At 40.0% G+C, this 16,035-nt stretch overlaps 2 protein-coding genes across 2 annotated transcripts in view; one reads left to right on the forward strand and one right to left on the reverse strand.

The window, feature by feature from the left end:
* Positions 1 to 4,683, reverse strand: part of LOC311100483 (1-phosphatidylinositol 4,5-bisphosphate phosphodiesterase delta-3-A-like) — a 30,065-nt gene extending 25,382 nt beyond the window's left edge. The window contains 3 exon segments of the mRNA XM_084141405.1: positions 4,354 to 4,567; positions 4,570 to 4,576; positions 4,578 to 4,683. Of these exon segments, the coding sequence (XP_083997531.1) occupies positions 4,354 to 4,567; positions 4,570 to 4,576; positions 4,578 to 4,651 (295 nt within the window). The 5' untranslated portion in view covers positions 4,652 to 4,683.
* Positions 4,684 to 9,245: 4,562 nt separating this feature from the next.
* On the forward strand, positions 9,246 to 11,259 carry LOC311145302 (protein HEXIM1-like). Its single transcript, XM_084181537.1, has one exon. The coding sequence runs from the start codon at positions 9,594 to 9,596 to the stop codon at positions 10,722 to 10,724; it is 1,131 nt and encodes a 376-aa protein (XP_084037663.1). The 5' UTR covers positions 9,246 to 9,593; the 3' UTR covers positions 10,725 to 11,259.
* The last annotated feature ends 4,776 nt before the right edge of the window (positions 11,260 to 16,035 follow it).

The raw sequence follows: 16,035 nt of genomic DNA on the forward strand, positions 1-16,035 counted from the left end.
CAAATTCGGCACCCGGGCCGCCAGTTGGGGATCCCTGATATAGGCTATGTATTAACTACAATATACCAAACTGCAACACTTGGCAAACACAGGCATCAATGAGTGTTAATAAATGTGTGGCTGATATTGCAGTCTCTCTGCAGCCAGATAGCGTGCATCTGTTGGGTTAATGTTATTTGGAGACAACCGTTGACCCCTATCATTTGGAAGACACAGGGCCACTGGGAACTAGGTCTATGGAGACATTACTTTGTCCACTTACTCTTCTCTGCCATTTGGAAAACGTGTCTTCACACCTACCCCAAACAAATCACCCTCCCCTAAAGATTCCATGAATGCTATTTCACATGCTGGCAAAAGAGGGAGAAGTTAATAAATGGTGCATAACTCATGGCAGTTCCATTTCCCTTATTGAGTATAATGGGGAAATATCCATGTCTGAGACATTGTAATACAAAGCGTATTGTTTTTAAATGCAGGTTCTCCTTTGGTGTGACATACAGTGGGGGAAAAAAGTATTTAGTCAGCCACCAATTGTGCAAGTTCTCCCACTTAAAAAGATGAGAGAGGCCTGTAATTTTCATCATAGGTACACGTCAACTATGACAGACAAAATGAGAAAAAAATATCCTGAAAATCACATTGTAGGATTTTTAATGAATTTATTTGCAAATTATGGTGGAAAATAAGTATTTGGTCAATAACAAAAGTTTCTCAATACTTTGTTATATACCCTTTGTTGGCAATGACACAGGTCAAACGTTTTCTGTAAGTCTTCACAAGGTTTTCACACACTGTTGCTGGTATTTTGGCCCATTCCTCCATGCAGATCTCCTCTAGAGCAGTGATGTTTTGGGGCTGTCGCTGGGCAACACAGACTTTCAACTCCCTCCAAAGATTTTCTATGGGGTTGAGATCTGGAGACTGGCTAGGCCACTCCAGGACCTTGAAATGCTTCTTACGAAGCCACTCCTTCGTTGCCCGGGCGGTGTGTTTGGGATCATTGTCATGCTGAAAGACATCTTCAATGCCCTTGCTGATGGAAGGATGTTTTCACTCAAAATCTCACGATACATGGCCCCATTCATTCTTTCCTTTACACGGATCAGTCTTCCTAGTCCCTTTGCAGAAAAACAGCCCCAAAGCATGATGTTTCCACCCCCATGCTTCACAGTAGGTATGGTGTTCTTTGGATGCAACTCAGCATTCTTTGTCCTCCAAACACGACGAGTTGAGTTTTTACCAAAAATTTCTATTTTGGTTTCATCTGACCATACGACATTCTCCCAATCCTCTTCTGGATCATCCAAATGCACTCTAGCAAACTTCAGACGGGCCTGGACATGTACTGGCTTAAGCAGGGGGACACGTCTGGCACTGCAGGATTTGAGTCCCTGGCGGCGTAGTGTGTTACTGATGGTAGGCTTTGTTACTTTGGTCCCAGCTCTCTGCAGGTCATTCACTAGGTCCCCCCGTGTGGTTCTGGGATTTTTGCTCACCGTTCTTGTGATCATTTTGACCCCACGGGGTGAGATCTTGCGTGGAGCCCCAGATCGAGGGAGATTATCAGTGGTCTTGTATGTCTTCCATTTCCTAATAATTGCTCCCACTGTTGATTTCTTCAAACCAAGCTGCTTACCTATTGCAGATTCAGTCTTCCCAGCCTGGTGCAGGTCTACAATTTTGTTTCTGGTGTCCTTTGACAGCTCTTTGGTCTTGGCCATAGTGGAGTTTGGAGTGTGACCGTTTGAGGTTGTGGACAGGTGTCTTTTATACTGATAACAAGTTCAAACAGGTGCCATTAATACAGGTAACGAGTGGAGGACAGAGGAGCCTCTTAAAAAGAAGTTACAGGTCTGTGAGAGCCAGAAATCTTGCTTGTTTGTAGGTGACCAAATACTTATTTTCCACCATAATTTGCAAATAATTCATTAAAAATCCTACAATGTGATTTTCTGGAGAAAGAAATTCTCAATTTGTCTGTCATAGTTGACGTGTACCTATGATGAAAATTACAGGCCTCTCTCATCTTTTTAAGTGGGAGAACTTGCACAATTGGTGGCTGACTAAATACTTTTTTCCCCCACTGTAAGTTCTCCTCTGTCTGATGTGCCAAAACACACTGTGAGAGGTCATGAAGTCTGAGAGCTGCAAGGCCAGCAGCACTCCTGACCTCCTGCATTCCAGCCAGTTACAGACACAATCATTTGATACTGTTAGTTTGGTCTGTGATGACTAACAGGACCTCATGCATGGAGAGTGTATGGGGTTAGGGTTAGGATTAGGGTTAGGCACCCCACAAGTCATTCAATGGCAAAGGGAAATGCCCACCAGAACACAAAATAGCAACTTAAAAAGTGTTTCTCAGGTTAGTGTAGTCACATTCTGTGATAGCACAGGTCAGTGTGCTAATCTCAGAGGCTTTCAAAACAAGAAGAGGTCATAGAACCCCTTGGTCAAAGAACCAAGTCTGACATATGTTTAAATTGAAACAGGGTTCTCCTGTGGAACCCATCTCAACTTGATGTCTTACTGAATAATAATGAAAAAAGTTTATTTCTAAGGTTTATAAATTGTTGTTAGATCATATGCCAGTCGACACAGATGTTACTAGATTGAAATGGGAACAAGATTTCCTGGTTGCATAAGCAGAGAAGAAGAATGGTCTCACACACATCTTCCTACAGCCTCAGACACAAGCTCTCTCAGTTTAAAACCATTCACAGAGTTTACTATGCACCAGGAAAACTTCACAAAAAGAATGCTGAAATGTATTTCCTTTGTTGCCGCTGTAAGAGGCAAAAGGGTACTTTTTATCAAGTGTTTTGGACATGCAATCTTATTTCAATGTTTTGGGAATCAGTAATCAACACAATTTCAGAACGTTTACAGATTTCTATCCCTCTCACGTCACGCCTCGTTTGTGTCTGTTTGGGACTAGTGAACTAGATCCATGGAACAAGAATCAGAAAAATATATATTGATCTGTCTGTGCTCGTGGCAAAGAAATACATAACATTATTCTTGAAATCAGATAGTCCCCCTATTTTACCACACTGGCTAAATTAAATATCTAGCTACATCCCTTTGGACAATATTTTATATAACCACATATCTGGCATTCCCACATCCAATTTATGGCAATAAGAGCTAATAAATAATGAGTGACATGTTTATTCATTTTAAAAAATTGTGTTGATGGATTTGTTTTTTGTTTGTCTGATTGTATGCACTGCTGTATCTTTTTAGGTACAGTACATGCGAGTACCTGTGTGTATGCAACACATGGGGGGGAATGAAAAACGTGTATTATTTAATTAATTGTATCATGCATTATGGTGAAATTGTACTTACACATGCTAATAAATACATACAGTATATACACAAAACAAGAAGAGGGAGCTTGCATGTGACATGTAAATACACACACACACACATAGTATGACATGGTTCTGTCGTCTAGATTGGCAGATATCCAGGGGCTTTACAGGGACATTGAGATGTGCTCTGTCCATCCTCAGCAGTTCTCTATTTTAGGCGAGGTGTGACCGTGAGTTGAGCGGGTTTGGATGAATAAGGGGGGTGTGGTGGCCATGGAGAGAGGGTGGTGGGAGAGCTAGGCACTGGGTCAGAGATGTTCATTGGTGAGTGAGGATCTGTGGGAGTGGGGTGGAGAGCCTGAATCATAAGTGGACACCTCACAAACACATGACCACTTGTCAGCACCCACACACAATCTCCACTTGAGTTGAGCTCTCTCTTCTATATCACACACACACACACACACACACACACACACTTTCTCACTACCATACACACACACTCTCTCTCTCCCCCTCTCTGTGTTTGTGTGTGCGTTTACAAATACAATTGCATAAGTGGATTTCAAGCATAGTTTAATTTGTTTAGCAAAACGGATTACCGCCAACACCAAGGCATATTGTTCACCATTTATCTTCCTAGCATTATAAGTTGTCAATGAGAAGAAGTCTTAATTTCCATATTAAAACATTCAATGCCTCCTGATAACTTGTAAAAATAAGCACAGATGCCAATGGATGTGGAACGCAATAGCCTAACTGTCATTAACCTTACCCTGCACTGATTTATTTCCCCTTATGGACCAGGGCAACACACAAATACACAGCACAATAATAGCAATAACTTGTCAAACAATCAACAGTTGTAAAATGTAACTTTTTTTTAAAAGGCAAAGCTGAACTATGTGCTCTTATATCTGTTGTAGCAAAATAATGTTGGTTTGACCGGTTAATCAAGATTCAAGGAAACAAATTAGAGTAATATTGACAGAAGAAGAAACTTTTTAACCAACGAGAGGCACTATTCTCTTACCCAGCTTCCTAAGTGGGTCATGCGCCTTGGGTTGGGATTCCACTGCCTTGGGTTCATGATGCACGGCGATAGGAGGTTTCTTGCTCCTGCCCAACATGATGCAAGGTCCAATGTCGTCCTCGTTGTAGTTTTCTGCCTGTGGCTCTCTTGACTGATATGAAAAAGTCAGGGGTATGTATTCGGGAGCGCAAATTCCCGGTGCATGTGCCGTTTTTTAACACTACAGCAAGTCTTGAGTTTTGTGTTTCTCAGTTGCGTCACCAGGAGAGCGCGGTAAAGTAATTAATTCCCTTTCCATGCGAAGTCCCTCCCAGCGTGATTTAATAGCAGTGCGTAATCTGAGGCCAGCCAAGGGCGCAGAAACGCTTGAAAACTATACCCACTGACACAAACACAAATCAAATTACTTGTACCGGCAGACACATGCTCATATAGCCTGCCTGGCTATAGCCTACTTTCTTTGAACATAGCAGCCTATCAGGGGCAATTTCAGTGGTGAAAAAAGTACCCAATTGTCATACTTGAGTAAAAGTAAAGATACCTTCATAGAAAAAATGACTCAATTAAAAGTAAAAGTCACCCAGTAAAATTTTACTTGAGTAAAAGTCTAAAAGTATTTGGTTTAAAATATACTTAAGTATGAAAAGTAAAAGTATAAATCATTTCAAATTCCTTATATTAAGCTAACCAGAAGGCACCATTTTCTTTTTTTTTACGGATAGCCAGGGGCACACTCCAACATTTATACATCATTTACAAACGAATGATGTGTGTTTAGTGAGTCGGCCAGATCAGAGGCAGTAGGGATGACCATGGTTGTTCTGTTGATAAATACGTGAATTGGACCATTTTCCTGTCCTGCTTAGCATTCAAGATGTAAGGAGTACTTTTGGGTGTCAAGGAAAATGTATGGAGTAAAAAGTACATTATTTTCATAAAGAATGTAGTGAAGTAAAACTAAAAGTAGTTAAAATATAAATAGTAAAGTAAAGTACAGATACCCAAAAAAACGACTTAAGTAGTACTTTCAAGTATTTTTATTTAAGTACTTTACACCACTGGGCAATTTGGTCATGGCCAAAGGAAAGTTTCACAATCTCACTGACCAATTTCATAGGTAGAGTCTATTCTTATGGTATTTGAATCGATCTAATAGCCTACACTTCATGATTCATGAAGAATTGCGTAGCCTATAGTTCCGCCGACAGAGTTTTCAATTAATCCTATATAGCCTACAATCTGCATTAATTTAGTGTTTTTTACTGCAGTTCCTCCTTCCAAAATGACGGGTAGCATAAAGCAGTATTTCGCAATCCAAACACAGGATACACTGCAGCCCACGTTCAAAGTCTTATCACCGGGCGCCACCTAGCGGTTATATGTGGTTGTAAAAATCTGTTATCTGAAATCCATTATGGGGGGGGGGGTTCTTAATATCGCAGAGGCAGCAAGTAGCCTGGTCTACTTCTGAAGATAAATGTATTTCTATAGCCTATCCTGATGTTCTCTAAAAAACCAGGCTGCAGTGGTGATAAACATGATCAAATAGCTCTGGGCCCAAGTTATGATTTATTACTTCTTCTACATCCATATATGTTTAACATACAACGTCAATTTGTGCAAAGTGAAATGCTTTTGAAGGGGACTCCACTTAATAGGTGCTGTATGTCATTTTAAGTTAGCCGGGGGGAAATACTAACTGTGGATTAGATTAATAGGTCTTGGTCTGCGATGCTGCAGTGGCAAACCCGTGGGGTTGGGACTTAATTAGGTTTCGATAAGGGTATAAAGAGGATAATTAGGAGAAGGAGCGAGCTCAGCTGTAGGTTCCAGGCCTAGGGGAGAGAGGCATGTTTCACAGACCATCTACAGACCTATCCCTACAGCATAGATGCAAGCTCCTTCGCTCTCTCTCTCTCTCTCTCTCTCACAGAATGGCACTGGGTCTCCTAATAACTAATGACACCTGATCCAAAAGCCTCCATTTTAGAACAATCATACAGGCTCTGTAAGCTTTGATGTGTAATATCAAAACAGAGACAAAGGATAGAACAATATAATGCAGATCCATATATTTATCTAAATACAGTATATGGCTCTGATATAATGTTATGGGAAAAATCCCAAATGGATATAGAATAGATCTTTTGACCCATTCTCAATTGTGCCCAGCCGTGTTGCAGTATATATAGGGTGAGAGATTAACTCATGTCCAATAATCCTCTCAGAGGCTCTGATCCAGGAGCTGCTGTACTCCTGCCCAGGCATCTAGAGCTTCCACTGAACACCACTGGCTCTGTAAACACCCACTCACCCATTTGACAAACCCTACCCTCCCTCCTTGTCCCCCCAGCAATCACTCCTCTTTCAGTAAACAATTGGTAATATGGCAGCTGATAGATACACAGGTTTGGCTGGTATCTGTCAATTGCCAAAAGTTTGCCTTGGACTGAAGAACATCTGGTCAGCCCACTTTGAGTGTGTGTGGTACATTTTTGTATTTGTGAGCTTGCTAACAAATGTAATAATAATAATAATAATAATAATAATAATAAATGTAGAAATGTATTTAGCACGACTTACAATGGCGTATTTACTGTATATTAGTCTCTTTAACTCTGAGAGTTATAGCTAGCAAGCACCTCACACCAAACTAGTTAGACTATTAACCCTTATTTAACCAGGTAGGTTGACTGAGAGAACACATTACAGGAATAGCACCTCATAAGAGAAAGTTCCTCCTCGTTTGGGCCTATACATTCGGGCATAGCCTACTCTTGCATCAACTGCTCCAAGAAAAATGATGATGAAAGGACCAAGAAAAAAAGAGGACAGGAGGAAGAGATGCTTAGTAAGAGAAAACTACAGAGCAAAAATAATAGATGAACGAGAGGATAAAAGACTGTAAGAGAGAGCAAGGCGGTGTGAGAGGGGGAATGATTGAAGATGACAATTTAGGAGAAAATCAGGATAAGAGTGAACGTGATTGAGAGAAAGGTCTATGGTATGAGGGGGAGGGGATGCCTACCCACTGAAAAGTAGGCCCACATGCATATAGCCTACAGCAGCAATCACACACCAAGTAGGCACCATGTGAAATGCCACTGAGATGTGCCCTCTCCATGTGGGAGGAATCTCTTGCCTGCAGGGGATAAGGACATTGCATATCAGTCAAAATATACATACACTGTCATTTCTGTTGTCTTGTGTGCACACTTTCGGTGAGATGTGCAAATAATGCATTAAACTGTGTATTTGTAAAGCAAAAAGATTATGTGTTTGAAGAGGTAATTACTCAATTATGACAGTTTGAAGTTATCTATGCTGCTTACATTAATGCAGAGATATAATTAGGTAACTTCACAGACTAGCTATTTCAACCACAGTAGAGACCTAACCACCAGCTATCCTAGCTAGTAGCTGCATGCTACTAACTAGCTAGCTAATCAACGCTAACTCAACATTTAGTTTGATTGCATGTTTTGAATGTTGTTAGCTAGCTAGCTATATTACAAAACCATGTTTCCACCGATACTCCCACTTTAGTGCAGCATGTTTGCTTAGTTAGAACCGGGTTATGGTAACATCCATGCAAATAGGGCATTGGCTAGCTAGTTATTATTATTTGGCAAGATTCGTGAACTGGTCTTGGTACCTAGCTACTGGTCGAGCTAGCTCACATGCTAATTTATGATTTCCAGGTTACCAGCTTGCAATGAGAAGCGTATATTTTATAATATGCTAATTTATACGATTATCAAGGCGTTTGCCAAGACCATACAGTATTTGAATCTAAAGTTGTATATTTCACTGCACATGCATGATGTGCGACGCTAGCTAACACATTAGCTAGCCAGCTAACCTAGCTAGAAATGCTAGTAAGTAGCCAGTTTAGTCGGCAAGCCTTTAGGTAGTTTTTAATATAGAAACTGGGTCAAAGAGAGGCACGTTTAATCAACTGGTAACTAACCGTCGACAATAAGCTTAAGGCTAACTCTCAAAAGTGGGCAATTGTGTTATTTTTAACATTTCACCATCGTTCGTTGTTCAGTTCTATTGACTGTGTGTTGCTACTAGCTAGCTAGTTAAATAAAATGTCGTTTCTTTACGCGTCGTTCTACACTCCTATCCTTGCGCATTAGTGGGAGGCGAGAGAAATATCGCTCCGCACCAGAGAGAATAATTTTTACAAAAGCTAGAAAAACCTGAAACTATTTGAAACCACATAAAATAATTGTGTAATTGTTAAAGCAATAACAAAATGAACATAGCGCGTAGCCGATAGTTAACCGTTTTTCTACACGGTCCGTAAAAAAGGACTAGTTTGTTCAGGATGACGGTTTCATTATCGTTACAAAGAAAGGATTGTCTCAATGATTGATACTGAGCAAAACAATCCGAAATAGATAAAAGCCACGACATACTCATATGTCATAATTTAATAGTAGTATACAATATGAGTAGGAAGTCGATTAATGAAGATCAATTCCCAAACTCTTCAAAACGTTCACAAATTCCTCCCTCTTTTTATACATGGTAGCGTCTGAAAGAATAGCCCGGACCGCTTTCCTCATGGGACCAATGTGCACTTGATTGACTCTCGGGATAACCAATAAAAATATGGTTTAAGCTTAGCAACAGTGAATATGCCATTTTGTCCAATAGCAGCAATGAGAGGGTGGTCCTATGTCCTAAAATCTGATTGGCTTAAACGTTCAATAGATGCCCTAGAATTGTGGGTCAGGTAGTTGATCATGGACGGTATCGCTAGTAATTTACCTACATTGGAACTACATATCCCACAAAACAAGTACAGTCAAGAAAAGCAGCATGCGCACTGGCAGTGGTAGAGTTGATATAAAATCGCGAACTCTTTCTATAGTAGCATACTGGACAGTCACTGTTGTGGAGCTGAAATACGAACTTGAGAAGGACTGGGAGTGCTAACGGCACCGAAATAGTTAACGTTAGTTCGCTAGCTAGCTACGGTAGCTCTGACGAATCATTCGACAAGTAACAAGTGTTACCATTCATAACTTTGTTTTTAAGAGTAGCGATAGTGAACGTTTCGAAAGTTAGCAAAACATTTATTGTCAAGTAAATGTTGCTCATATTAAGACATAGAAACAGTATACTTAACAAAAGTTAGAAAAATATATTTTAATTAACATTTAGCTTAATTCGCACAGAGACAACGGTTGACATGTGGTAAGGCGAACAGCCCACCCGCATACACCAGGATGACAGAACCGAGCATTGAGAAGACTAATCACCTGAAAACTTCAGATACCCCATCAGGTGGGAGAGGAAGAGTTGTGGAGCATCCCCAAACCAATGAGAGCCGTGGACTGGAGACTGACGATAGGGGGCGATATGGTGATAAACAGCAGCAAGCAGAGAGCGACGGCGGGGTTATCCCTTCAGACAAGTTGTGGCAAATGCAAGGCGGACAGAGGGAGGTGTGCCCTAGGTTCGTTGCCGGAAATGCACTTCCTAAGTGCCCAGCAGCAACACAGCCTTGCCAGGAACCCGGAGCAGATGCAGCCGGAGAGGCTGGCCTCGTAGCCCACGGAAATAGTGGAGATGGACCGCACGAGGAGACCTTGAGTCAAGTGCAAGGCGAGTGTGGGAAGAGAAGCGACTCTGGCTCTCCGGGCGCCGGGGCAGCTGCAGATGCGCGTCAGGGCAAGAAGAAACACAGGCGTCGACCATCCAAAAAGAAGCGTCAATGGAAGCCCTATTTTAAACTCTCTTGGGAAGAAAAGAAAAAGCTTGACGAGCGAGAGACAGAACGAGCGTCCCGAGTGAGAGCAGAGATGTTCGCGAAGGGGTTGCCCGTTGCCCCCTACAATACAACGCAGTTCCTTATGGATGAACACGACCGAGAGGAACCGGATCTGAATACCGAAAGTGGGCCCAGACGTCTGTTGGGGACTGGTGCTCGCCCAGAGGACACCGCAAGTGAGGACGAGCTATTCGATGTCGAGGATGAGGAGGACTATGGCAGCGGTGGTGGCAGCGACTGCATCGGGAGGCCTGGAAACGCAGGTGGGGAGTTTCTTCAGAGAGACTTTTCCGAGACCTACGAGAAATACCACATCGAGAGTCTTCAAAACATGTCCAAGCAAGAGCTGGTTCAAGAATACCTGGAGCTGGAGAAATGCATGTCCCGTCTGGAGGAAGAGAACACCCGGTTGCGACGCGCAGCCAACCCGGACATCACAGATGAGAGCCAGGTGCCCCAGTCGGATTCGGCGCGGATCAGAGAATTAGAGGGTGAATTGGAGAGACTGAGGGCGCAGAACAGTGAGCAACGTCCGCATAACCAGCAGAGCAAGGAACGGGAGAAGATTGTCACATTAGGTGACTAGAAATGGATAGAACCAGGTAAAATATGGAAATGAGGGGACTTAACAGGATTTTTTTTAAATGGTCACCAGTTTTATGAAATCGGTTGTTAACTCTGGAAGGTTCAGTGACAGTCCGTACATTGCATTGCAATACTTGATATTTCTTTTCTATCTGGACTGTAAGTCGCCTGTTTAAAGTTTTTCAATAAGTAATGTATATATTTAAAATAATTTTCTTTTTTTATAAAGAGAATGTATTTGGAAATACGTTATGTTTTTGTTTCCCTGGTATGCATGCATTAAAATACACTATCCCACAATTTGTTAAATCAGCAGGACGTGTTTGTCCAAATGTAACATTTGTCAAAAAGCTTCTTTCGAGAATTTCAAATAACTTTCCCACAATTAAATGTGCAAATTAACATGTACACAAACATTATTTTGTTTTTTTCATAGTGGGTAAATACAGATTTTGCCTGATATCAATACATTAAAGTATTTGGCTAATATCTGCAAGCCATTTTACAGCTATCGACTTAGATCATTTTATTTTCACTATTTAGGCAGAAGTAGAGTGATGGAATATGCTCAATAGCAATTGGTGGGGAAAAGTACTTAATTGTCATACTTGAGTAAAAGTAAAGATACCTTAATAGAAAATGAGTCAAGTGAAAGTCACCCAGTAAAATACTACTTGAGTAAAAGTATTTGGTTTTAAATATACTTATGTATACAAAAGTAAATGGAATTGCTAAAATGTACTTAAGTATCAAAAGTAAAAGTATAAACCATTTCAAATTCCTTATATTACGCAAACCAGATAGCACAATTTTATTTTTGACGTATAGCCAGGGGCACACTCCAACACTCAGACATATTTTACAAAGGAAGCATTTGTGTTTATTGAGTCCACCAGATCAGAGGCAGTAGGGATGACCAGGGAACATCTTGATAAGTGTGTGAATTAGACCATTTTCCTGTCAAAATGTAACGAGTACTTTTGGGTATCAGGGTTGGTATGGAGTAAAAAGTACATTATTTTCTTTAGGAATGTAGTGAAGTAAAAGTTGTCAAAAAATATAAATAGTAAAGTACAGATACCCAAAATAACTACTTAAGTAGTACTTGAAAGTATTTTTACTAAGTACTTTATAGCACTGCTCAATAGCCTAGTTTTTCAGATTCATTTAGATGTGCCCTTACAATCCTACTCTACTCTTCGATGAGCCACTACCAAATCAGGTAAGTTGTGACTGCTTCACTCATTACCGATGGCCACTATAGAAATCATATATGCATATACCCTTGGTAAACAAAAACTGGCTAGAATCTACAGTAGGCTGTACACAGCCATATATTTAGATATATTCAGGGTAGGGGAGTAACTGATTACATATAATCTGATTACAAAAAACTTAACTAATCAGATGAGATGTCTACTTCTTGATTTACTTTTAAATAAAGGATATTTGTGAATTACATTAAATTCAGCATTGAAAAAAGTCAGAGACCACTATGATGATCACACCAAATGCATTCGATAGATCCTTTTAGTCTTATTCTAATTGAGGGGAAAGTAATCAGATTAAGTTACTGAGTTTGGGTAATACGAAAATTACGTTATTATGTTGGACAGGTAACTAGTAACGGATTACATTTAGAAAGTAACCTACCCAACCCTGGATATATGACTCTAGCTGTAGCTGATGGTTTTGTGAGGTCTCACAAATTACAAAAGCTATTTTGTACTCCAAAGTTCCATAGGTCACTGTTCCATAGGTCACCTCTTGACCCGTCTCAGTGGTATGGACCTAATGTAGTAGGCTAAAGCTCATCGAGTAGATGACTCCAACTTGCTAAAATAGTATTTCTAAACAAGGCAAGGGTCCTATTGGAGTTGCATTGCCCTACTTCAATGGTATAATTTGGGGTTATGGACTTTATTGGGCCCAGGGTGATCAATGAATGTCAGGGGAGAACTCTGTCACTTTTTCATTGTCATTATATTTTGCAATTACTCATAAAATGAGATTGAATTCAATGTGAATGTTAAGCCTTACCCTTCATACTGTTCTTATAGAATAGTATATGGCTATATAGTGTGAAAAGAGGAGTCGTGGCCATCTTAAAGGGATAGTTCACCCAAATTACAAAATTACATTGGTTTCCCTACCCTGTAAGAAGTTTATGGACAAGGTATGACAGAAATCCATGCTTTGTTTGTTTACCTGGCCACTGTTATCAAACAAACTTTTTAGCATTTGTGGCACAAATCCAATGCAAGTCAATGATATTAGCATTTTTTGTTCTTCAGGTCCAAATCCTCCTAAAGTATCCAACACTGAGTGTTGCTCAATTAAGTTACATATATGAAACAGTGGCCATGTAATACAAACCAATGCATGGATTGCTGCCATACCTTGTCCATAGACTTACAGGGTAAGGAAACCAATATGTAATTTGGATTACCTATTCCTTTAAAGAGAGAAAAGCTAAGAATGAAAGATAAGTAACGCTGCCCCATTTAGCCTGGTTCCAGACTGAGATATAAAATGTCAAGAACATTGACACAAAGTTGCAAATAAAGTTCTGTGTCAATATATTTATTCCAAAATGATACCTTTTCATGTATGTTTGAACTATAATTAAATACCAAGATTGCAGTGATAAATTGTTCTATTATTAAGAAATTATTTAAGTCAAGCGTTTCTCGTGGCCTACTTGGAATCCACGGATTTTCCTGAGCTCCACTTTCGACGTTCTGTCTTGTTCCTAATGTCTCGAGCTCATACTGGTAGCCTTTTGGCTGCTGCTAAGAATTTTGATTTCAGTGATGGCTACAATATAATACGGATTAGGACGGTTATTTCCCTTTCATGCTTAGTTTGCAACCGTGTATGCATTTGACAAATATAGCCGTGGTTCAAAGTGGGCTGTGGGCAGAGCACATGAAATTGCTTACCCAGCTAGAGCTGTTGGTGCTTAGATTGCTAGCTAATTGTTAACGTCCCTCTGTTTAAAACGTAGGTTAGGTAACTAGCTATATGGCTGGTCAAAATAGGCATTTATTTACTAAGCTAGGCCACCTAGCAAGCTAACGATTTCCTTGTTTTTAGCAGGACTTTGCTAACTTGTTAGCTAGCTAGGTTTTAGGCAGATTTACGCACTTAAATTTCCCCAATCAAACGAGGTTTCCCGACATACAATACACTGAAACAAACGTATACAAGACTTCAGGAATCTTAATTGAATGTACTGATCTAATTTGCACCGATTTCGAGTTGTCAGGTCCTCTCTGGATGCAGGGAAGTGTGGCGCAAGACCGTGAGTGCTCTACAGCAGAATAATTATGGGTAATGTAGTTCCAAGATTCATCCGTGATGTGCTCCGCTAGAGGGATACTTAAAAAAATAAGTACTGTATATTTTATTGTGGTGCAGGATGCATTGGGTGGATACCAATCAGTGGTGTCACAAATCTGGTTCCACTTTTTTGGTTTGTGAATTAATTTTTTTCATGTGGAATGACATCCTTCCCCATTTCAATGAAATATCTGAAAATGTTGCCTGGAATGACGCATGCCAGCAATGATCACAGAATACTATTGACATTAAACATTCATAAAACTTTCAAGCAACTGCAAAAAATATATTTTTTAAACGTAATTCTGTTTATTTACATAATAAAACCTTGCTTTGAAGCAAAAAGCCATCGAATGAAATGGTTCCAGGTGGATAACCTTTAGTCAAGCCATTTTCTTATAAGATCGTTTACTCAAAGCAATTCAAAATGTACTTTACACAATACAATATGTTACATATCAAGACAATATGTACAAAATATTAACAGACATAATAACAAACATAAGGTATATCACATTTCAAGAAACGGACAGCTAAACACACATTGAGTGAATTTTCTACAATTTATATATTTGTATTTTCGATGAAGGCATGAGCAGTTTGGTTCAGCCCGGTTAAGCTGTATGTCTCCTATTAACTGACTGTTTGAATTTATACAGTTAGTTCATCAAACGAAATCTAATGCAAATGAGTTGGTACCATATTCCCATGTTCTAGGTATTGGTTACCCTTGATTAGGGCTTGTTATGCGTACCATTCAAAACTCTGTCCACATGAAATAACCTTAGTGTGGGAGAAAAGCAGGTGAGAGCACTATACTTTCCCTCTTCTTGCAGCATCAGGTATTCTGCTGTTTGTAAGTGCTTGTTAGATGCAAACAGACAGCATAGACAAGTCCTTGGCCAGACACAGTGTGCTTTTAATGGCCTCGCAGAGAGGCTGCTCGTATGATACACGTCTTTGGGTCAGCGGCTAAGATGTAAGCGCAGCAACGAGAAGATAATGGATTCAGTCTGGTTTATAACTAGATGTGAAGGTTGAGGTTTCTGGCTTTGAGAATCTGGAATAATGAGGGTTAATGGGGAGGTGAGGACTGACCATGGCACTGCAGAACAAAAACACTCCAGAAATCAGGCACTTGTAAGGCAACTCGAGGTAAGACAAGACAACAAAAAAAGTCAATTACATTTAATCATGACAAAAATCCGGTCAAGCAAAGGGGAAAACCAAAGAATAAGTCCCATATGACATTGGTCGAGGGATAGTTAATAAAGAGTATTTGGGAAATGGAAACTCATCTTGGACCATGGCCAAGAGAATGGTATGCAAGTCTAGAAACACAGCAGACCCCAAAATGGCAACTTATGGTAACCACATTTCTGCAATCAGTCATTTGTGTCCTGGAATTCTGAAGCACCCTGCTCACAGTGGTTATCCACTTGAGTGAGTCTAACCTTATGGAAATGAAATATGTGACATGAAAAACCATGTGCAGATGGTTTAATACTCGAAATATTCCTGATAATATAACAAAGAAAATATAATTGACAGACCTTACAAAATGTAACTTTGTGTATACATGCAGGTTGCATTTATAATCCTTGACGTTTAACAGGGCATGTTGTCAATATTTTGCGCTTTCTCTGTCACCCATAAAATGAAAGCAAATGTTTCCTCTGGTACACATAGGCAGGTTTGGTCAAGCAAATTATTACCAACTAATACTTAATCCAATTGAAAAGACAGTTATGATAGAGTTGTTGCAAGGACAGTATGTGATCGTTCTTTGATAAGAGAGCTGAGATGCATACAAACATTATTTTGATTTAAATTAGATTATGGTAGATAAAGCCGTTTGCTGCAAAATAAGATAAGCATTGTCAGCACAAGGTAGATAGTAGTGTCAGCCAGGGGAAAGTACATTGCTTTCTTCAAATGTGGAAATGGATGCTATCCAGCCATGAAACGGA

This window comes from Coregonus lavaretus (genome assembly GCF_964263955.1).
Source record: "Coregonus lavaretus genome assembly, chromosome: 2".
In the NCBI taxonomy this organism is placed as follows: domain Eukaryota; kingdom Metazoa; phylum Chordata; class Actinopteri; order Salmoniformes; family Salmonidae; genus Coregonus; species Coregonus lavaretus.